At 36.0% G+C, this 24,989-nt stretch overlaps 1 protein-coding gene across 5 annotated transcripts in view; it reads right to left on the bottom strand.

Moving 5' to 3' along the window:
* The window catches only part of HECTD2 (HECT domain E3 ubiquitin protein ligase 2), a 123,556-nt gene that overhangs the window by 20,310 nt on the left and 78,257 nt on the right, over positions 1-24,989 (bottom strand). The window contains exons 9-15 of one of the 5 annotated variants that reach the window (XM_060191905.1): positions 24,419-24,567; positions 23,328-23,451; positions 20,530-20,629; positions 15,762-15,869; positions 14,447-14,579; positions 9,105-9,193; positions 2,870-3,028 (exon numbers count right to left, since the gene is read on the bottom strand). In XM_060191905.1, the coding sequence (XP_060047888.1) occupies positions 2,870-3,028; positions 9,105-9,193; positions 14,447-14,579; positions 15,762-15,869; positions 20,530-20,629; positions 23,328-23,451; positions 24,419-24,567 (862 nt within the window). Of the gene's footprint in view, positions 1-2,869; positions 3,038-9,104; positions 9,194-14,446; positions 14,580-15,761; positions 15,870-20,529; positions 20,630-23,327; positions 23,452-24,418; positions 24,568-24,989 lie in introns of those variants that run through there. The other 4 variants (XM_007516805.3, XM_060191908.1, XR_009550093.1 and 1 more) reach the window with 4 other exon arrangements.

Genomic DNA, 24,989 nt, shown 5'->3' with positions numbered 1-24,989 from the left:
GCTTCACCACTTCTGCAGTGTTTCCCCTGCAGGTGGGGATCAGAGGGCTTGAGCTCAGGTTCTTGAGCTTAGTAATACATGAGCTTAACCTGGTGTATTTAACCTAGCCCCTTGATGATTTTATTAACCCCTAATTATATACTGTGTGAAGACACTTTGAATATCTAGGTCTTTTGTGTAAAACATTTAAGAGTGACTTAACTAGAAGGAAAAGATATTATGGAGCCAGGCAGTGGCACACCTGGTTGAGTGCACGTTACAATATGCAAGGACCCAGGTTCAAGCCCCCAGTCCCTACCTGCAGGAGGAAAGCTTGACAAATGGTGAAACAGGGCTGCAGGTTCTCTATTTTTTCTCTCTCTCTCTTATTTCACTCTCTCTCTACCTATTTCCCCCTTCTTCTCAATTTCTGGCTGTCTCTATCCAATAATAAAAATAATAAAAAAGACAATTTGCTGATTCAACTTTATGCCTGGCTTCCCAATATTTTCAATCAAAACCCTCATGCATAATTTTTATAAGACTGTGCTAAGATTTTCTTGTTGCTGGACAATTCTGATTAGGTCATGCCTCCCCCCACCCCAGCATTCATTAACATAGCCATGAAGAGTAATACATTTAGTACAACCATATTAAAGATCTGGAGTGCTTTGCTTTCTTTCTGCATTCCTCACAGGTACTGTAGTAAAATTAAGAAACATATCTACTATATGCTGTTATTCACTTTCCTGTTTATTCTTTTTTAAAAACTTCCAGGTCTGGGCAGATAGCATAGTAGTGCTGCAAAAACACTCTTGCTTAAGGCTCTGAGGTTGTAGGTTCAATCCCTAGCAGCACCACTGGCAAGGGCTGAACAGTGCTCTGGTCTCTGTATCTTTCTTAATAAGATAAAAGATTAAAAAAAGGAAAAACTTCTAAATCTCAATTTTTGTACATACTATGTAATTACAAATGGTAAAGTTGTGAACTAAAATATTTTAAAGACCTTTTATAGATATTATTTTTAGAAGACATGAAATGGAAATTCATTTTAGTAGATGCTATTTATTACTGGTAATACATTATAAAAATTTAAATTACACACATTCTACTTATCTAATGCAAAAGCTGTTTCTTCTCAATCTTCACTAATATATGTATAGAAACCCAGTTTTTCTTGCAATTAACCTCATAGTATATGCAAAATCTTGAGAGCTCATGGAAGAGTTTGAAATTAACTCGCTGTCATTTTCAGCTCCATAACGTAAAACAACACATTGGTATAGTCACTCATAAACCATTCATTATTAAATAATGTAGCTGGATCTAAATGAGGTCAATTTGAACAGCCTTAATTATAAAATAAGGCAATGAGTAAAAGCCAGTAATAAAATCAGGACATTTTGGCGTGGATATACCTCAGCTATAGATCACAGGACTTATCATGGTCCCAGAGGCTCAAGGTTCACTCCACTGTACCACCCTATGCTAAAACTGAATCTCTCACCCTCAAACTCTCATTAAAAAAACAAAAAAGTTTAAAAAAATTAAAAAATTGCAAAAACTGAATATGTGGGACAAAGTCATCACAGAAATCTATCAAGAGAGGGTAATTCAGGGTTAGTTTATGCTCACTGTATAGGTAAGAAAATTAAGTGAGGGTCGGCAAATAGTTCACTTGGATAGTTTGCTGCTTTGCTGTGTGTGTGAGACCCAGGTTTGTGCTGGGCCCCACCACACTGAAGGAAGTTTTAGTGCTGTGGCCTTTTCACTCTCTGTCTACCTAAGAAGGTAGGAAGGTAGGAAGGAAGGAAGGAAGGAAGGAAGGAAGGAAGGAAGGAAGGAAGGAAGGAAGGGTGGAAGGAAGGAAGAGTGGAAGGAAGAAAGGAAAGAAAAAAGAGTAGAAGGAAGAAAGGAAGGATTAACTAGGTACTTAGCTAGTGTGTTGTAGGCCCAAGACAATATAAAGTGATCTTCTTGTGTTAAATCCAAGCAAGCTGCCTTATGGTACTAATTTTTTTTTTTATATCTATTGAGTACTATCAAATGAGAATTTAGGTCCTAAATATAAAAGAAACCAAACTAATTTCTAAACATGTGACCCAAACATCACCTGCATGCCAAGAGAGTTATGAGGGATATTTTTCCAATTGGACACAAGTTCTGGTGAGGAAAGTTTATCAACCTTCACAGAAATGTGACTCAATGAACTGTCAAAGCATTCCTATGGTTAGATATGCCCTCAATGAGCAACAAAGAGTGCTCACATCCAGGAACTTGCTGATAATATGACTGGGAATTTTCTGCTGATCAATGACTATCAATACCCAATATAAAACTTTTATTGCAGAGTACTGTCAGGAGGATATGGCTAGTAATCACATCTTCAGTAAATTTTAACCATGGAATAAATTGGTGATCAGCAATTTGTGAACTGAGGAAAATTATGAGAAAATTCTTTGAAATGCATCTGTGTATCTTAGAGATGAGGGGGACACTGGGAATGATAATAATCTACAGAACTAAGTACTTGACTAGCTCATATAATCCCCCCAATCTATGTTCTACTCTTTCATTGCTCACATAAAGAAATCAGAGCTCAGAAAGGTTAAACAACTTATCCAAGCTCATGGAACAGCAGAGCCTAAATGAAATTTTTCAATCTCTGACTTTAAAGTCTCTATTATGCTAGAAGAGCTTCAAGTGCTGCACAGTGTCTGCTGTACCTATAAGGAAGGAGAATGGTTAGATGAGCCAGGTCATAGAACAAAGGAAGAGGGAAGCCATGTGAAAAAAAAAACAAAACAAAACATTAAGAGCAGAGCAACTGCACAGGTAGAAAGAAAAAGATTTAACATTAAAAGGCAGATGTTAATAACTTTGTACTTACAGGCATAATTTGACACAAGTCATCAGTGGTAACACTGCAGATGCCTACTGGTGTGTTTTGATCACTAGGAACGATGGGAGGGCTCAGTAATTTCTTGTAACAGCAGGGTGGAAAACGAATATCCAAGGTAATGCTGTTATAAACAGCTAGTCCCATAAGCTATGCATACTGAATGTTAAGCATTAACATAAATTCCATGACAACAAATTAGTTCTGAATTATGCATCAGCCTATTTCTTGCATATTTCTTGCAGATCTGACACTGACTTACTAATTAATCCCACACACTTCTTTCCATTTGCTTTTTTATTTTAGAGAATAGAATTCCTTGATTACTGAAAGTCGCATAAAATAGAGGCATCCTGTTGGCAGTAGTTAATGACATTCCTAGGATAGTTTATTTAAGACCATGAGAGATAGCAGTTTCATATTTTTCTATATATTAGACATATAAAGTGTATCTGCTAAGTTTAAACAAAGATGTTTACTATTTTATAAATAGTAGCAGCAATTCATTCAGTGGAACTCACTGCAGAACACACTACTGATTTTGGTAATCTATTTTAAGTATTTTAAAGTTAAGTACAGGCTATAATGTAAAAAAAGTAAATATGGATACACACAGACACATCATTGTAAGCTCACAGGACTATTAATTTCCTACTGGAATATTTGAGAAGTCTTTATCACTTCACATTTACTCAATGCTGTAAAATTACAAAGGCTATATTTATCAACTTTGCTCAATTACATTTATCAGTTATATGGGAGAATGTTACATCCATTTACTGAAAGAGTTTAGATGAAATTTTATAGTATTTCAACTATCAAAGATTATTACCTCAAGTGATTGAAAGTATATTTGTATAATCTCAAAGGGAAATTTAAACATATGGACTGAATTAATTAATAAAATCAAATTTTGAAAACTGAAAGACAGCCAGTTTCCATGTGTTAAGGCATAATGAAGGTTGATAACTGAGTAATCAACATGCTGTTTTATAGGTAATAATGTCAACAGAGACTCTGAGCAGTGTGTTCAAGGGGACATATTTTGAAAAAAAAAGTTATAATATTCTTCTACAGTTGTGGGGGATAGTTGGTGGCGCGCCTGGTTAATCGCACACATTATAGTGTACAAGGACCCTGGTTCAAGCCCCTGGTCCCTACATGCAAGGGGAAAGCTTCATAGATGGTGAAGCAGGGCTGCAGGTTATCTCTCTGTCTCCTTCCCTCTATCTCCCCCTCTCAATTTCTGTCTTTATCCAATAATTAAAAAAAAACTGTTGCAGTACAATAAGTATAATCACAATATTACTCTTACTACCATTTGTGATCATCTACTAAGGTAATAAATTAAAAACATGTTTTATTAATCAAAAAATTATAATCCTGGAGCTATGCCATGGCACACCAGGTAGAACGTAAATATTACCATGCGCAAGGACTGGGGTTCAAGTGCCTGGTCTGGTCTCCATACATAGGGAAGAAGTTTTACAAGTGGAGGATCCATGCTGCAGGTGTCTCTTTCCTTTTTATTTTTCTTTCTACTTTAAAGTATTTATGTCTCTCTTTCTTTCTCTCTTCCTTTTGTCTCCACAAAAAGAGAAAGAAAGAATGAAAGAAAGAAGAAAGAGAACAGAAAAATAAATGGTCACCAGGAACGGTGGAGTCACCATGTAAGTATGAGCCCCTGTGATAACCCTGGTGAAAAATAGTATTAACAATAACAAAATATAATCCTAAAGGATTCTTTTTAACAGATGAAAATATAAGGTCATATGAAAGCAACCTGTTTTGGTTGAAGCAGGGATGAGACAGATCAATTCTACTGAAGCCACTGAGCTAGCTCATGTGCAAAGACAGCAGGATCTGAAAACCCTGCATTCTAGTCTATGACCTGCAGGCTTAGATCTAGGGCCCTTTTTGCTATAGGAAATTCTGTTTTTTAAAAAGTGATACATTGTGGCTCTTGATGCAATCTTTAAAGCATTGTATAGCTTCCATATAGGCTTTATAATAACATTTATTGTGAACTCCTAGGCTTTACCATATGTAACAGTAATCATGTCAGAAACAAAATCCTGCCAGAATTACTACAGCAATAGATGTTTGATCCTGAAGTTTATGAACTAGATAGAGAAATTAACTATAGTTCCTTAGTTATTAGGCCCGTTACTTACAGATTTTTAGCCCCCCTATCTTTGAACTCTCAAATCACTTACATGATTAAAAAAAAATCACAGTGATCATTAGTTACTATCATATTACACTTCTAAAATTTTTTTCTTTAATTTTTCCTTTTAATTGGTGGGATTAATACAGTTGACAGTAAAATACTGTAGTTTGTACATGTGTAACATTTCTCAGTTTTCCACATAACAATTCAATCCCCTCTAGGTCCTCCTCTGCCATCATTTTCCAGGACCTGAACCCTCCCCCACACTCTAGTGTCTTTTACTTTGGTGAAATTCACCAACTCCAGTCCAAGTTCTGCTCTGTATTTTCCCTTCTGTTCTGATTTTTCAATTTCTGTCTATGAATGAGATCATCTCATATTCATCCTTCTCTTTTTGACTTATCTCACTTAACACAAGTCCTTCAAGCTCCATGCAAGATGAGGAGAAGGTGAATTCACCATGTTCTGTTGTGTATATATACCACAACTTGCTCAGCCACTCATCTACTGTTGGACACCTGGGTTGCTTCCAGGCTTTGGCTATTACAAATTGCGCTATTAAGAACATATGTATACACAGATCTTTTTGGATGGGTGTGTTTGGTTCCTTAGGATATATCCCTAGGAGAGGAATTGCAGGGTCCATTTCTATCTAGCCTTCTGAGAGTTCTCCAGACTACTCTCCATAGGGGTTCGGCCAACTGACATTCCCACCAGCAGTGCAGGAGGGTTCCTTCTCCAGCATTTGTTGCTGCTATCTTTTTTTTAAAAAAATATTTATTTATTCCCTTTTGTTGCTTGTTTTATTGTTGTAGTTATTATTATTGTTGTTGTTGGATAGGACAGAGAGAAATGGAGAGAGGAGGGGAAGACAGAGAGGGAAGACAGAGAGAGAAAGACACCTGAAGACCTGCTTCACTACCTGTGAAGCGACTCCCCTGCAGGTGGGAAGCTGGGGGCTCGAACCAGGACCCTTATGTTGGTCCTTGAGCTTTATGCCATCTGTGTTTATGCTGCGCTACCGCCCAACTCCCTTTTTTTGTTTTTCTTCATTGAGGAATTAATGTTTCACATCAGACAGTAAATACAATAGTTTGTAAATGCATAACATTTCCCAGTTTTCCATACAACAATCCCCACTAGGTCCTCTGTCATCCTTTTTGGACCTGTATTTTCCTTGAAATTTTATATATATTCTCTTGTCTAAAGTACTAAGTTCCTGGGCCTGGGTGGTGGAGCACCTGGTTGAGCATACATGTTACAATACACAAGGACCCACCCACCCCAGAGTCTTTTACTTTGGTGTAATATGCCAATTCTAGTTCAAGCTGCTACCTTTTCTGATGTATGACATTCTCAAAGGAGTGAAGTGGTATCTCACTGTTGTCTTTATTTGCATTTCTCTGACAATCAATGTCTTGGAGCTTTTTTCCACGTTTGTTGGACTTTCAGATGTCTTCTGTGGTAAATATTCTGTTCACATACTCTCCCCATTTTTGGATGGGGTCATTTGTTTTCTTGTTGCTGAGCTTAGTGAGCTCTTTATATATTTTGGTTATTAGTATTTTGTCTGATGATACTTCTAAAATTTATCTTAAAATTTTTTTTAATTGCTACCAAGTTTACATTGGGGCTCAATGCCTGCACTAAAAACCCACTGCTCCTGGTGGCCTTTTCACCTTTCTCCTATTCTATTCTATTCTATTCTATTCTATTCTATTCTATTCTATTCTATTCTATTCTATTCTATTCTATGATATTGAGAAGGGAAGGGGAGACAGAGAGGGAGAGAGAAAAACAACTGTAGATATTCTTCACTGCTTCTGAAGACTCCCCAATACAGGTGGGGGTTGTGGGCTTCAACCCAGGTCCTTGCACATGGTAGCCTGTGGCTCAACCATGTTTGCCCCCAAAAGTCACTTTATAGCATCCATCTTTATAGTTTAATGCTAATACTGGCTATAATAATTAAATTTTATATATAATTGTTTAAACTGAACTATGCATAACAGTATAAATATAGTGTTTTTTTTTTTTGGATAATGACTGAATTGAAAGAAAATGCTTAGTAAATTTATGGTTTTATATATAGTACTCTAAAATATAATAGCTGGAAAATAGATAATAGTTTATTAAAATGTTAGGATGTCAAACTTAAGCATGGTAAGACCATACAGTATAATAAACATATATAGTTATATCAGGAAACACAGATAATTCAAATATAGTGAAAAGAATCATTGATTCAGGACTTCAATGAAGTCCTGTAGGTAACAGAATAAAAACAAGAACCTGAGAAATTTTAGTCGCTGTATAATGTGGAACATAGTACTTCATTTATTTATTTTTAAATAATTGTTTAATCTTTATTTATTGGCTAGAGACAGCCAGAAATTGAGAGGAAGGGGGAGATGGACAGGAAGAAAGAGAGACAACTGCAGCACTGCTTTACCATTTGTAAAGCTTTCCCCCTGAAGGCGGGGCTGGGGGCTTGAACCCTGGTCCCTTGTGTATTGTAACATGTATGCTCAACCAGGTGCTCCACCACCCAGGCCCAGGAACTTAGTACTTTAGACAAGAGAATATATACAAAATTTCATATATATTTACTATGTTAATGTATAGTTTACTACTAAGTTCTCTACACCCAGCCTCTCACTTTTTTATATGCATCACTCAGGATTTATTCTTGTTAGAATAAAACAAAGATGGACATGTAGAACCCTTTATAAGAAGGCTTTTATTTCTCATTTTGACAGTATCTTTGATGACACTCAGCAAGTCCTCTGATTTGATTAAACAGAACTACATGTCTTCCTCTCTTTCTTTCTTTTGGAGGTCCTCCCTCCCTTTTGTTGTCCTTGTTGTTTTATCGTTGTTGTGGTTATTATTATTGCTGTTATTGATACCGTTGTTAGATAGGACAGACAGAAATGGAGGGAGGAGGGGAAGACAGAGGAGGGGAGAGAAAGATAGACACCTGCAGACCTGCTTCACGGCCTGTAAAGCAAACCCCCTGCAGGTGGGGAGTCAGAGGCTCCAAACGGGATCCTTATGCCAGTCCTTGTACTTTGTGTGCTTACTCTGCTGCATTACCCCTGACGCCCACTACATGTCTTTCTATAGTAGTCCCAGAACAGTGCAGTCCTTTTTTTCTATCTATTCTCTTAGTCTATCTCATACTCTCTTCAGTCTTGTGTTAATCAAATATATTGATTCCATTTTCATATCTTTCCCTCTTATGAGAGGAATACACTGAATCTTTCTCCTCAGAATTTTTAGCACATCAAGCCAATTTATGGTCATTTTATTCTGAGAGCAAACTATCTTATACTGGTGGTTATCAACTCACTTGGAAGGCACACTGTGTAAAGGTGGCCCCTTCTTTAGTCTCTGATTATGGTTGCTCATTTATCTGTTACTTCTTCTTGCTTGCACCAATGATTATACTTCTTAGAATTTAAAAAGCTAACGTCAAGACATTTTGTTCAGTCTCCTACCCAATGCAGGAGTGGTTCTCTCTTACATACCTGACAGCCTCTGCAAATACACTTGAGACCTGAGAATGACAATGGCAACTATGTAATTAAAAAAAATAAAAATACCACTGTAAAATATCATCTTATTCAAATTCCACTCAACTTTTAATTTTTATGGATGTCTTGAGATGTGGAGCATATTACAGATATAATTCCCACAACTTCAGTTTAGTAACTGAGAGAAATAAACATAAAGAGAACCAATAGAAAAATACTATATTGTAAATGGAAAATATATTTTTTACATTTGTGATAATTTAGATTATACATAAAATTGAAAATAGCCATTGTTGTTCTTGAGATAAAGAGGTCCTTATTTCAAAATATAAGAATCTCATTCACTCCTTTTAGACAATTAAATAACTGTATTGTCACAGTACTGAAAAAATCTATGATTAAATCTGACAAAAATATTTAATCTGAGTAAAATTCTTAATGAGATTTACTCTTAAAATTCAGATAGCATTAAAACAATATCTAGTCTATAGCACCTCCTGGTGGAAAGTTTAAAGGATACAATTCCAACCAATCGGAATTCAGAATAGTTATCACATTTAAAGCTGCTAAACCAATGGCAGTGTGAATCCTTGTGATATGTAAACATGCCTGAAAAAAGAAATAATTTCATTATCAAGACTCATTAAAAAAATCAATGGCAAAAATGTACACACTATATATTATCTGATGAAGCAAAACATTTCAACAAGTTCTATTCAAACCATTTTTCATATTAAAATAGAGAAAATACATGTACATGGGCACGTGGAGATATTTTGTTGCCCTTCTGTATGTATCCTGAGCCAAGGGCAGATATGTGACAAAAAGACATACAGTACTTTCTTTTTTAAAAAGTAGTTTCATACTTTGTAATTAATGATTAAATTTAATTTTGAAGATTACATGAAAGTTTCAGTTTACCCTTGCCATCTCTATTTACCACTACTAGAAAGATAACACACCTATGTAAAGTAAAAAACAAATAATGCAAAAGTATCTAAAGCTTTTCTTTTAAGAAAAAAAACATACTAAGGATTACATAGTTGTATTGTCAAGTAAAATAAACCCAAGTTTAGAATTCAAAGCTTTGAGTCAATTAGAAAAGGCACAAATAGTATCTAATTAGACTAAGATACCCTTCTCACCTACTTCCTATTACAATTCTCTCACTCACTTTAAAGTTAACCTTAGCAAAGCAAGGACTGCAAAAGCTGAATAAGGGAAAGAGACTGGCATACTTTAATGATGACTCTTTAGTCACTATTAGGCCATCCTATCAATTGGGGCCCTATTTGGGGAGTCCTGAGATTCCCAAACAGACATGATGGGCTTAGACCTCAAATAAGTCCCTCTCTCCATTGTTTCCGGTCATCTCTATCAAGAACAACGAAACAGACCCCTTTGTGGGCCCCCCAAAGGACCTTGCCCTCAACTTGGATCAACAACAGTAGAGAATGTTCGATCCTCTGAAGAGAGGATGGACAACATACTCTATCTACCACCTGAGGAAAATGGGTTGATATCGGGGCAGCATGGAATGTTCCTACTTATGACCACAGAATGTGAGGTCGGATCTACAGGGATGCAGAGGTCATATAGGCTCCTAAGCTGAATATGGACCCCAGACCAAACCAAATCAATAGGGTTTACAGTCAACAATATTTATAACCCTTTCCCATATTAGGGAGCTACTCTTTTCCCTGTTGTAGCTTTCTGTTCCTTTTCCAGCCATGATATCATCTCCCCAGACAATAACTTGGATCCACCTGCATATCAGATTTCAGGCTCAGGGGAAAAAAAAAAACTAGTATAGCCACAGACCCTTTGGAATATAACTAAAATATGCCTACTAGCTATCTATAAAATGAAGGACTCCCCAACACTTCATCTGCACTATTCCAGCCTTTAGGTCCATGACTGGTCAACAATTTGTTTGGCTTTGTATGTTAACTCTCTTTTCAGCTACCAGGTTCCAGATGCCAGCATGATGCCAACCAGACTTCCCTGGACAGACAACCCCACCAATGTGTCCTGGAGCTCTTCTTCCCCAGAGCCCCACCCTACTAGGGAAAGAGACAGGCAGGCTGGGAGTATAGAGCGACCATTCAACACCCATGTTCAGTGGGGAAGCAATTACAGAAGCCAGACCTTCCACCTTCTGCATCCCACAATGATCTTGGGTCCATACTCCCAGAGGGATAAAGAATAGGAAAGCTATCAGTGGAGGGGATGGGATATGGAGATCTGGTGGTGGGAACTGTGTGGAGTTGTACCCCTCTTATCCTATGGTTTTGTTAATGTCTTTTTATAAATAAATAATTAAAGAAAAAGAAAGAAAAGGCACAACAAAGAGACCCAAAGTCAGCAGGAGGAAGAAAAAGTCAAAATCAGAGCAGAAATTGATGATATAGAAACTAGAAAGATGATCCGAAAGATTAATAAAACCAAGAACTGGTTCTTCAAAAAGCATAAATGAAAATAGATAAACCACTGGCTCGACTCACAAGATGAAAGAGAAAGCTACAATAAAAACAATCAGGAATGAGAGAGGTGAAATTACAACCAAAGGTGGGGAGATACAATGAATCGTATCTGAATATTATAAACATCTTTATGCAAATAAATTGGACAACCTAGAAGAGATGGATACATTCCTAGAATCATACCACCTGCCAAGCCTAACACAAGAGGAAGTAGATAGCTTAAACAGGTCAATCACTAGTATAGCAACTGAATTGGTAATCAAAATCCCTTCCGAGGACAAATACCCAGGCCCAAAAGGCTTTGCTAACAATTCCATAAGACTTTCAAAGAAGCTCTAACACCGATTCTACTCAAACTCTTCCAGAAAACTGAGAAGGGCAAACACTACCAAACACGTTCTATGAGGCAAGTATCACTCTGATCCACAAAGCAGGAATGGACTTAACCAGATATAAAAACTATCGAGCTACTTCCCTGATGAGCACTGATGCAAGGATCCTGAACAAAATATTGGCAAACTGAAACCAACAACATACCAAGAGAATAATTCATCAAGACAAAGTGGGGTTCATTCCTGGGAGTCACGGATAGATCAACATTTACAAGTCAATCAATGTAATCCACCATATAATAAAAAGAAAGATTAAAATTACATGGTTATATCACTGATGCAGAAAAGGCACTTGGAAAGACTCAATATCCATTTATGTTAAAGACACTCCAGAAATTTGGAACAGAAGAACAATGCCTCAACATAATAAAGACCATTTACGGCAAACCCACAGCTAACATCATTCTCAGTGGGGGAAAAGCTGAGAGCTTTCCCCCTAAAACTGGGAACCAGACAGTATTTCTACTATTATTCAACATAGTCCTCAAGGTCCTTGCCACCACAATCAGACAAGAAAGAGATATCAAAAGTATACAGATTAAAAAGGGGGAAATCAAACTATCACTATTTGCTGATGACAATATTATCTCTAGAGAACCTCAAGGGCTCTACTAAAAAGCTACTGGAAATAATTAAATTCAGTAAAGTAGCAATATGCAAAATCAATACACATAAATATGTGGCATTTCTTTATACAAACACATATCCAGAGGAAAGGAAAATAAAATACTTGATTTCATTTACAACAGAACTCCAAAAGATAAAATATCTTGGGGTGAATCTCACAAAGGAGATGAAGTTCCTTCACAAGGAAAACTACAGGGCATTGTTAAAAGAAATAGAGGACACACAGAAAAGGAAGAACATTCCTTGTTCTTGTATTAGAAGAATAAACATCATTAAAATGGCCATTCTACCAAAAGCCACCTACAGTTTCAAAGCAATTTCTATCAAGATCCCAATGGCATTTTTCCAGGAAATTGAACAACATGTCCAAAAATTTTGTATGGAACCATAAAACCCCACAAACTGCCAAAGTACTCACTAACTTCAATAAGGCAATCATAATTAAAACAGCGTGGCACTGGAATACAAATGGAAACTGGGGTCAGTGGAGCAGAGTGAGAGCCCAGAATGAGCCCACACACATACAACCACCTAATATGTGACAAAGGAATCAAAACAATTAATGGGTTAAAGAAGGTCTCTTCAACAAATGGTGCTGGGAAAATTGGTCAGCCAAATGTAGAAAAGTAAAACAAGGACCACCACTCAGCACCAATTACCAAAATCAAATCAAAATGCATCAGAGATCTAGATATTAGACCAGAAACTCTAAAGTTTATACAAAAAAAAATAATTGAAACTTTGCTGGGCCTTCACATCAAAGATGTATTTGAAGACTCAGCCCCTTGGACATGGGAAATGAACACAGAAGTAAATAAATGAGATTATATGAAACAAAAAAGTTTCTTACACATTGAAAGAAAACTACACAAGGATAACCAGGTAATTCAATAAATAGGAGAAGGTATTTGCACATCACACATCAGACGAACCACTGATATCAAACATCTATACAGAATTGATATCAAACATCTATACAGAATTGGTAGAGATCTACAAAAATTAAAAATAACCCAATAAAAAAGTGAGCCAAAGAACTAAACAGTTTTCTAAAGTAGAGATACACATGGCCCACAGACATATAAAGAAAATGTGCCACTTCCCTTATCAGTAGAGAAATGCAAATGAAAACTACACAGACTGCCCTACATCAATAAAACTGGAAGTGACAGGTGTTGGTGAGGTTGTAGAGAAAAAGGGACTGCTACACTGCTGGTGGGAATACAAATTAGTATAGCCCCTTAGCATAACTGTATGGAGAATCCTTAAACAAAGAAAAATGAATCACACTCTGACCCAGCAATACAATTCTTAGGCATATATCCAAAGGATACTCACAAATTCAAAGGGACATATGCACTTCTACATTCATAGCTGCATTATTTATAACAAAGAGTGAAAGCAGCCTAAACGCCCATGTACAGATGATTGGCTAGCGAAACTATGGAACATATATACCATGGGATATTATCTGCAATAAAAAAAGATGATAAAATGGATGGAACTGAAGGTGGTTATGCTTAGCAAAAGAAGTAAAGAGGTAACTACTAGATGGTTTCATTCATGTGGAATCTAAAGAACCAATAGACATGAACTTGCAAAAAGAAACATACAGAAGCAAGTAAAGTCTTCTAAGTCTTGTGAAGACTATCGTGGTTATCTTTGGGAGATGAGAGGGTAGGGAAACAGAACTTTGGTGGTAGGTGTAGTGTGGAACTAAACATTGTATTCTTAAAATATTGTAAGCCACCATTAAGTACAAAAAAAAAGGGAAAAAATTCAAAGCTTTATCTTTGTCTTAAGTATCAATTCATGAATTTCTTGTTTATTAAAATGGCTCATAATATGTATGTTTTCTTTTATTCTAAATCATCTTACTGGGGAAATGATGGTTTAGGACAGTTGCTGACACATGGCTATAATTTTTCATCTCCTTGTGATAAGTGTCTGAACAGCATTCCCACAACCAATTCAAGTCCTTCTCCAAGTCCATAATGGCTCATAACTTTAAATAAATTGTAAATAGGATTGTAGAGCAAATTAAAGTTTCAAATGTTGAATGTTCTTTATTTCAATGATGAATTAAGATTTTATGTGTTTAGCTCATTCAGGAAGAATATGGAAGCTTCTTTGCATTTATATACCTTCAGTTTTTAAACATTTTGTGGAGAATTACCCATAGGGTAAATATATTTCAATCATCCATGTGGTCAAACAAATTGCCAAATAAAAAAATAGTTCTTAAAATTATTTAATATTTATGACTGACAAAAATCTAGAATCACAAGGCAGGTTAATGCATGACTATAATGTCATAAAAATTGTGAAAAAAACACTTTTCATAATAATTAAATACTCACCATAATCTGGATGAAAAATTTGGCGAATTAGAAGAAGGAACCATTCTTTGGTCAAACCACCCATATCCAAACCAGCTTCTCCTACAAATGTAACTTTTAACTTCTTTTTCAAGTCTGCTGTTTTCCGGGTTAACTAGTTGGAGGAATTAAAGAGTAGAGGAGGAAAAGAGGGCAGTAAAATGGAAATTAACTTTTCCCCCTAAATTTGAGGAAATGTGTTAGGTTATTTTAGTGTTCAAACCTCTATCCAGCCTGCCAACCAGTCAGCTGGCCAGGCAGCTAGTCAACCATTTAGCCAGTACATTTTACTAAATACTGTGTAAATGAGGCATTATCTTTTGTTGTGTTGATTAAGAAACAAAATTAGAGTGGGTAAGGTGTTTTGCTCAAGTTTAATTATATCGTGTTATTATATTGCCTTCAGGATTTTATTTTAGAGGGCTATGATCTAAAACAACTAATTTTCTGTTCCTAAACTTTCCTTCAATACTAATCTTAACAAAAATCACATACCTAAATTGGTCATTCTCTTACAGATAACCACAGGAATAACTTGTTGAAACATGGTATGCTGGAGGGCAGATGTGGCACTCCCAGATGAGTGCACACATCATGCCAAAGATCTGGGTTCAAGCTCTGGCTCCCACCTGCAGGGGAAAAACTTCCTAAGTAGTGGAATAGATCTGTCAGTGTCTTTTTTTCTCTCTCTCTCCTTCTCTACCTCTCTGCCTCTATTAAAAAAAAGGCAACTGGGAACAGTCGAGTCCTCATGGAAGCACCAAGCCACAGTCATAGCCATAACCCTGGTGGCAATAAAAAAAGAGAGATAGAAAAGTAAAGAGAGAACACTGTATGTTCATGAAACTTTATAATATATGTATGTACTATTAATCAAATTATAGTGAACCCTAAATAGAACCCTAAATATACCCGTAGGTCAAATTTCTCATTTTACTGATAAGTGATCTGAAGCGTAAAGAACCTAAGACATTGTTACACACCGAACCTTAAATAAAGGTTAGGTAAAGAGTATAGGCTACATTTCCAAAAAATTATTTATTAACCTTTTTAAATAAAATTCTTTTCTGAAGAGCTAACAATAATTAATAAACAAAATAAATATTAGGTCAAATTGTGAAATACAGAAATAATTACTACTGTGGTATCAAAATATAAGGAAGCATACTTACTGTCACAGAGAAAAATAAAGAAATAAAAATAATAACTTACTGAAAGATCTTAATAATAAATCTTATTATGCACTTCTTTTAAAGCTTTAACCAATTAATGTCATTTTGGAATAAATGATATATACCTCATCAAGTGAATCGCTAACCAGATGTGTCCGCCTTACTTTCATATTTAGAAATAACATATTCATGTCAGGTCTTTGTCTTCGAGATACTTTATCCACCAGACTTTGCTAATTAAAAAAACAAACAAAAATTTTCACTTTCATATAAACTATCATTTCATTTAAAACATCTAAGCACCTTAATGGTAATCATCTATATTCTTCTTTATGTCATCTTTCATATATATTTTTTTCATAAAAATCTTCTATACATTTTGGTGGTAGGAATGATGTTTATGAAAAAAACTTCTATACATATTGTTGTTTATGGAAATGCCTTATTATTTTTTTACTCTGTAAGAATGGAAGTAAAGGTGGGTTAAGCGCAGGTGGCGCAAAGCACAAGGACCGGCATAAGGATCCAGGTTCGAACCCCTGCTCCCCACCTGCAGGGGAGTCGCTTCACAGGCGGTGAAGCAGGTCTGCAGGTGTCTTTCTCTCCCCCTCTCTGTCTTCCCCTCCTCTCTCCATTTCTCTCTGTCCTATCCAACAACGACGACAACAACAATAATAACTACAACAATAAAACAACAAGGGCAACAAAAGGGAATAAATAAATAAATATTTTTAAAAAAAACTTAAAAAAAAAAGAATGGAAGTAAAGGAGTCAGGTGGTAGGTAGCACAGTGGGTTAAGTGCACGTGGCGCAAAGCGCAAGGACGAGTGTAAGGATCCCTGTTTAAGCCCCTGGCTCCCCACTTGCAGGGGAGTCACTTCACAAGCTGTGAAGCAGGTCTGCAGGTGTCTATCTTTCTCTCCCCCCCTGCCTTCTCCTCCTCTCTCCATTTCTCTCTGTCCTATCCAACAACAATGACAACAAGAATAACTACAACAATAAAACAACAAAGGCAACAAAAGAGAATCAATAAATAAATATTAAAAATAAAAATGGAAGTAAAAGGGACCACAAAGTAGAAAACAAAAATAATTTATCTTCTATAGCAAAAAAAAAAAAAACACCTTAAATCATAGGGCTGGAAGATAACTCATCAGGCAGAGCATACATTTTATCATGAGCAAGGACCAGGGTTTGAGACTTCAACAATACATGGGAGCATCAGCAAGGAACAGGGTGAGCTCTGTGACTGGTGCAATGGTGCTATGATGTCTTCTCCTTCTTTCTCTGCTTCCATCACTCTCACTCTTTGTTTGAAGTTGAAAAGGAAAAAGAAAGCCACTGATTGCAGTGGGCTTGTGCAGGCCCAAGTTTCCACCAGACAAAATAAAACTTAAATCATAGTTTGCATAGTTCTCATTTCTCAAATAGCAAGATTTTCTAATTATTATTATTTTATTTTATTTATTTATTCCCTTTGTTGCCTTTGTTGTTTTATTGTTGTAGTTATTATTGTTGTTGTTATTGATGTCGTCATGGAGAGAGGAGGGGAAGACAGAGAGGGGGAGAGAAAGATAGACACCTGCAGACCTGCTTCACCACCTGTGAAGCGACCCCCCTGCAGGTGGGGAGCCGGGGCTCGAACCGGGATCCTTATGCCGGTCCTTGTGCTTTGCGCCACCTGCGCTTAACCCGCTGTGCTATAGCCCGACTCCCGATTTTCTAATTATTAACTACCAACATCAAGTGGGAACATTTGGAAAAGGCATACTTTTCTGATGTTAAACTTGATGTCAGCTTCAGATATTGCATTTACTTTGAAAACACAGTTCATCTACTTTTAGAAATTATTTTATCAACAATTAGCAGAAAATTTAACAATATCTATAACCTCTGTCCTAATGATTCTACTTCTGGTATTTTTTTTTTTTTTGCCTTCAGTCCTGTCTGGTGTTCAAACAGATCTGTGTCTCTGGGATTATATCATGTGTAATGAACCTCTTTTCCTACCTTTCCATGCTTCCTATTCACAGTTTAGATCCTAGAAAGATAAGACAGATATTCTACAAATTGATAATAGTGTGGTAATGAAGACAAGGTCTAGTAACTGTTCCTTCCATTTCACAGAAAAGTTTCAAATGAAAGAATTAACCATGTAAAATGTTGGACATAGCCTGATGAGGTTAGGGGATCTGTTTTATAACTTTAGGCTATAACATAATATGCTACTTTAACCACCCGTAAGTCTATATTTGTGTCAAAATAATGACCAGTCATTAATTCCAAGTGGCACGACAGTGAAAAAGCTATCAGGTTTGAGCCTAGCCCCCACTGCTTTGAATGAAGCTTAGGTGCTGTGATTGTCTGTTTACTTATCTCTAAAAAAGAAGACAGACATATGTAAGTGATATAGAAAGAAAACTGCTCTGAGAAACTTAGATAAACTTCTAGTTCCTCATATCTTTTTCTTAAAAATACCAAAGGCTAGGGAGTCGGGCAGTAGCACAGCAGGTTAAGCGCATGTGGTGTAAAGCGCAAGGACCGGAGTAAGGATACCGGTTTGAGCCCCGGCTCCCCACCTGCAGGGGAGTCACTTCATAGATGGTGAAGCAGGTCTGCAGGTGTCTGTCTTTTTCTCCCCCTGTCTTCCCCTCCTCTCTCCATTTCTCTGTGTCCTATCCAACAACGATGACATCAATAACAACGACAACAATAAGGGCAACAAAAGGGAATAAATAAATTTTTAAAAAATTTAAAAAGGCCATAGACTGAGCTGGAAGAGTATGAAAAAGGCACACAAAACTGCATAAAAGCAACTAACAAAAGTGTTAAAATGACCAGCAGTATAGACTAATCTTGGAGCCAAAACCTATGAAAGATTAAGTAATAATTCTGCTGCTAGGTGTTCCTGTTTAATTATTTCTTCTAGGGGGTAGTGTGATTATACAACAATGACATCAGTAACAACAACAATAACTACAACAATAATAAAAAACAAGGGCAACAAAAGGGAAAATAAATAAACATATAAAAAAAGACTAAAACTAACTTTCCCTCTCATTTTGAGGTTGTAATCATTTACAAAAAGCAGGTTTTCAAATATATCATCTCAAGCTCTAATTACAAAAAAAGCTCACTTGATCTGATATCTCAGATAAAGTATGCAATCTTACTGGGTTGTGTTGAAACAGTGGTAGACCACTCCAGAGCCCTACCCCACTAAAGGAAGATAGAAACAGGCTAGGGTATGGATCCATCTGCCAACATCCATGTCCAGAAGAGAAGCAATTATAGAAGCCAAAACTACCACCTTCTACACCCCAAAGAGAATTTTGGTTGTATCTCCCTCCCACCCAAGGTGGGGGGAATGTTAGGGGAAGATGATTAGAGAGTTCTGAACTCCAATGCCATCAAGATCCAGAGAAAGAGATAAAAAGGAAGAACATTTGGAAGTAGCAGTAGGTATAGGTGTAACTTAGAAAGGATGAGAAGGCAGGACTACAGAAAAAAAAGGGGGCAAATATATAAATATAGACAGGTAGTTATAGAAATAATAGTCAATCACCTTCTGCACCCCATATAAAATTTTGGTCCATACTCCTAGAGGGATAAAGAATAGGGAACCTTCCAAAGGAGGGATAGGATACAGAACTCTGTTGGTGGGGACTGTATGGAATTGTATCCCTGTTGTCTCACAATGTTGTTAATCATTATTAAATCAGTAAGAAAAAAGATTAAAACTCCTTAAAGATTTAAGTACAATTATCCTATCACATTTAAAAGTTAATATCAATTTATTAAACACACACACAAATAAAGAAATAATAGTCAACACAACCCCTATGATCTTGGGAGAACTACTGCAGTTTTCAGTGGAGAGAATGGGAACACAGAACTCTGGTGGTGGGAACGGTGTGGAATTATGCCCCTCTTATCTCATAATTTTGTGAATCAATTTTAAACTACTCATAATAATAAATAAAAAGAAACAGAGTGGTAGGAAGTAGTAAGAATGCATAGACTTGAAAATATATTTCATTCTGTTTCACAATTTGTCCAAGGTTAATCTTACCACCAGCTTTTTAAAAAACTTTATTTATTTATTTATTTATTTATTTATTTATTTATTTATTATTGAATAGAGACAGAGAGAAATTGAGGGGAAGGGGAGAAAGATAGATAGATAGATAGATAGATAGACAGACAGACAGACAGACAGATAGATAGAGAGGGAGAGAGAAGCAGACACATGCACACTTGCAACCCTGCCTACCACTTATGAAGCTTTCCCCCTGCAGGTAGGGACCAGAGACTTGAACCCAGGTCCTTGCGCACTGTAGTGTGTGTACTTAACCAGGTGCACCACCGTCTGGCCCCTTACCACCAGCTTTTATGGATCTCCACTCATTTTGGTTTCCTAAGAACCAAAAAAAAAAATTTTTTTTAACCTTCTTTGGAGAGAATTCTCAGTGTTCCAGGGTTATACATTTTGCTACATCTTGTAAATTTGAGTTGTTTCTATTTTATTTTTGTACAATTTAGAAAACATCTCAGTGGTTTTCTCTTAAGGAAGTCCTTGTCCTCACTCTAGTTTTCACTAGAGATCTACAAGTTACTCTGGTAATGGAACACAGTATTTACAAAATGATGTCCCATACACTCTGGATCTGTGAAAGACATTTAGTATTCTTAGCAGATTCACAATGTAATGAGAATTTGAGGAGGGGTATCTGTTTTCCATGAAGTACAAGCTCTTGTTGGGGGATATTAAAACACTTAAAAAAAAAACATATCATGATTGCACTAGAACAATTCATATGACATTTGACTAATTTATCCAATTATTAACTACATCAATTACAGTCAGCATAAATGCTTCTATAGTTGGCTTACCCTTGCGATGCTTATCATTTGTTGTTCTGAGTCTCTCTGAATGATAATTTTTTTTGCAGTAATAGAAATAACGAATGGATACTGACAGAAGGAAAACCTGCTTAACAAGTGAAAACAGAAAAGCATAATGATATACTTTTAGTAAAATTATACTAAGCGAATCAAGGTACTTCAACAATATAAAACATAATTTTAATATTGTGTTTTACCATATTTTTTATTATTACCTTTTTGATTAAATTATTTTATATACATCATTTATTTCTTTTAATACTGATAGCCTAGTGATGTATTATTACTTTCTATAGCAACTCCATTCTATAAAAGAAGTTAAATTTAATGTTCTGATGTGCCAATCACTTAATATTGTTTAGATAAATGAGTTTAGTTTATGTATAGTCACATGGATAAAATACAACCAACAGCAGAACCAAGAGGCAGAAGTATTAATGAAAAAGATTATGAGGGGGTTGGGAGGTGGCATCAGGGTAAGCACATATAATATGAAGTGCAAGCATTCTGGTTCAAGCCCCTGACTCTCCACCTGTGTGTGGGGGGGTCACTTCACAAGTGGTGAAGCAGATCTGCAGGTATCTATCTTTCTCTCTCCCTCTCTATCTTCCCTTCCTCTGTCAATTTCTCTCTGTCCTATCCAAAAAGTTGAAAAAAAATGGTGGCAGGTACAGTGGATTTGTAGTGCCAGCACCAAGCCCTGGGGGCCAAAAAAAATATGAGAAAAAAATTATACCTAAAAATTAATATGAAAGTATATATTATCACATGAATATTTCTGGTGTATGAATTCCAGAAATGAGAAAATAATGTAGAAGTAACTACAGAAGTTCACAGCAAAGTAATATATTTAAGACCAATAGAGTATGAGTTAGGGAAGAAAGCATGTTGCTGTGAGTTAGTGTTGTACTAATGCTACAGTAGGAGGATGAAATAGTATGTATCTGTAAAGACAACACTGTAATAAAAAATTATAAAGACAACTTCTTTTTCGGGGGCGGGGAGGGATACAACTTATTCTGTATCACCTTAAAAAAAAAACCCAGAAACTATACAAAGAGAATGCACTCAGCCCTAATATGGCAGAAATAGCACTTCAGGATCTAGACTGTTTTTCAGAAATGACTAATGACTAGAATTCATTCAAGTATAGTCAAGTAGAATGGTTGTGATCCTTGACGTAATGAAAGCATCACAAGGAAAGGAAATAACCTTTGTATGAACTAAAAATATGAAAGGGCTTTCCTTTTTCCATCCACGTTGGACTGAAATTGCTTAAAAAAAAAAAGCTAAGAGTTGTTCAGTGTAATAATTTTGAGTCACTCAGTACTAACAGAAAATGTAGAAATAGGAAGTCTAATAAATTTAGTAGTGTTAAGCATAATGACTTTAGGGTATATATTACTGTAAACTTTAAAACATAGTCTCTAATTACAGCATACAAGAAAATCATACTATGCATGTGACATACTGAAACATACAGATGAGGCTCCTTGTGGACAGAGGTGATTTGTTTTAGGGCTCCAGGTCCACAGCTAGCTCTAGGGAGGCTTCCGAAAGATGGAAGACTCAACACTCCTCTCTACCTCACTTTTGGCATTTCAGTGCTCTGGCACAATGGTTGTAGGAGCTCTATATATTAAAAGATGTTGTTGGCATATGCACAACCTTTGGAGTTGTTCTCAGGCTTTTGTCTACAACATTTTACCAAGTGGGGAAAAAAGCAGTTTTATAGAATCAATTTTGCAAGAAAATATTCATCAGACTTTTATCACATATCATCAGACACTCATACAAAGTAACTGAATTTCCTTCTACTTATCTGAGTGTTCAGGGAGGACTGATATATGTTCAGATGGTCATTTTACATCTAAAGTCAATTATAATAGGGAAAATAGCTGGAAAATGAGCCAAAGAGATGAACTAACCTGGGATTTTGAGGCTATTTAAATCTACACATCTTTGTCAATCTCCTTTAGAATAAATGTATTGTCTAGGATATCTCTTGATCTGGGAATAAACTGGCTTTATTTGTTTAGGTTTGCTGGTTTAATCCAAACTTTAAGCATAGATTAAGATCAACATATTAAAGAATTTGGTGTTTTGAAGATTATAGTTCTGAAATAAATAATTTATCGTGAATTCTCTATTCTGTAACATTCTTTCTTTATATGGTCTTCAGAGAACAGCCACATTTTATATAGAATAAAGAAAAAAGAAAACTAAGGAGTGAGTGTATGTGTGGATATACCACATACAAATGATACCTGTTACATCTGTCAGCTGCAAACTATGGCTCATGGACAAATATGACCTACCAACTATGTTTGAAAATAAAAGTTCTCTGGGACACAGACACATTCAACATGCACATAATGCCTAAAGCTATTTGTTATGGGACAATGGTAGGTCAGAATTGCATAGCCCTAAGAGCCAAAGAATGAAAAATATTTACCATCTAGTACTACACAGAGAAAGCTTGTTCATGTCTCTGCTAGATATCAGCATTCAAAATATGAAGATTTAAAAAAAAACCTACATACTGAGAATGTTTTGCTTTAAAAAATGCTATTATGTAAACTAAAACCAAATTAACAGGTATGCAACTTAAAATGTAACAAAAGTATTTTAAGAAATAGAATATCTCAAAGCTGCATATCTAAGCTATGCAAATTTATATACAAAGATATATTTCTTTTTAAATTTATGTATACAAACTTAAAATCCAGTCATTATTGTTAGTATTATTTCATACGGTGAGTAATAAAATGAGCTTTTCATGGTACCTGTGAGAGTTTCCAAAGCTCTGCCAGGTGTGGTATTCTTCCATGAGATCAATGTGATCCAGTGTAGAATTATAGAAATCAGTATAAGGTATAAGGGGAGGGTGAACCAAATTGTTTGCAGTATCTGTAAAGACAGTTTTTAACACAATGACGATCTGATCTTTTCCAGTATGTGCATGATGATTACTTACATGATGAACATTATAATGTACCCCCACATCATCTCTATCTAGAAATTCCTATTATAAGCAATCTATAAATTCCTACTTTAAGTAATAGTACCTCCAAAAAAAGGTAATGCAGCCAAAATTTTCTTGTAATAAAATAAAATAAAATAAAATCATGTTGTAGTAACTTTCACATTGTAGAACAGGGAGTAAACAGATAACCATCTACTCATAAGGTTTCCCCACTACTATGTTCTCTCCTGGGGCCTGGAGGAATTAATCTAAGTTCCTCTTTTCTTAGAACTCAGTCCTCAAGTCACTTGTAGTTGACAGCTAGAATACTGCTCAATAACACAGTGTTAAAATTTGTGAAATTACTTGTAAAATCTACTATCTCAATGGAAAATAGATTATAGGGGCTGTACAGTGGAGCTCACGGCACAGCACCCAGTAGAGTACACATTACCATCTGTAAGGACCTGGGTTCAAGCCCCTACCTTTCACATGCACAGGGTAGGGTGGGAGCTTCATGAGTGATGAAGCAGTGCTGCAGATGCCTGTTTCTCTTTCCCTCTCTCCCCCTTCCCTCTCTATTTCTCTCTGTCTCTATGCACATCATTGACATCATAATAAATGTGGCCACCAGGAGTGTAGATGGACTCATTGTATAGACACTGAGCCCCACTGATAAACCCGGTAGCAATTAATAAGAGATGAAAAGAAAGGAAGGAAGGACGGAAGGAAGGAGGAGAGAGAGAGAGAGAGAGAGAGAGAGAGAGAGAGAGAGAGACAACAGATTACAACCTTTCATTTATAAAAGAATGGCTTAAAATGTAAGACTGCCTCTACCCTAGTACTTGGAGATTATGGCTATGTTCCAAACATGTAGCAAAAGTAAAGATAAGTTGATAGAATAAAACCTACTAAGTAAAGCCAACACTTTAGATGCTGATGGGATCCACCAGGAACACTTTGTTATAGGTGGGAATTCTTCAGGTTTTGCAGGAAATAGGCGTAAAGAAATAAATTGCAGCAATCTCTCTACCAATTGTTTGAACCTCTTCTGGGATAATCTGTTGAATATTTTGAGATAATTCCAATCAAAATTTACATTAGAAAAGTTGACAGTAACTTTGTTTGGTACCAAAATTTACCCTATGCACATAGCATTTCAGAAGATCCCAAATCTATTTCTGATGATTTCTTAAATAATAAACACTAAATTATTATGAAGTATTAATATTTCAATGCATTTAATATTTGATCAACATTCATTATTCACAGACTCCATGTTTGCATATTTGCTTACTTGCTAAAATTTCACTGTAACACCCAATCAATCATTTGGACACCTTCCTAGTTACCTGCAGATGTGCAGAGTAAAAAAAATTTGAATTGTTTTAATGCATATTCCCAGCTGAGGGAGTACACGATAATACACTCCTTTGTTTTGCTTTTAAATCCTAAAAAAAAAAAGCATCCTTTATGTAGTCTA

The sequence above is a fragment of the Erinaceus europaeus genome, chromosome 1 (assembly GCF_950295315.1).
Source record: "Erinaceus europaeus chromosome 1, mEriEur2.1, whole genome shotgun sequence".
In the NCBI taxonomy this organism is placed as follows: Eukaryota; Metazoa; Chordata; class Mammalia; order Eulipotyphla; family Erinaceidae; genus Erinaceus; species Erinaceus europaeus.
Note: the sequence above shows the minus strand (reverse complement) of the source record. Positions and strands in the feature narration are given on the sequence as shown.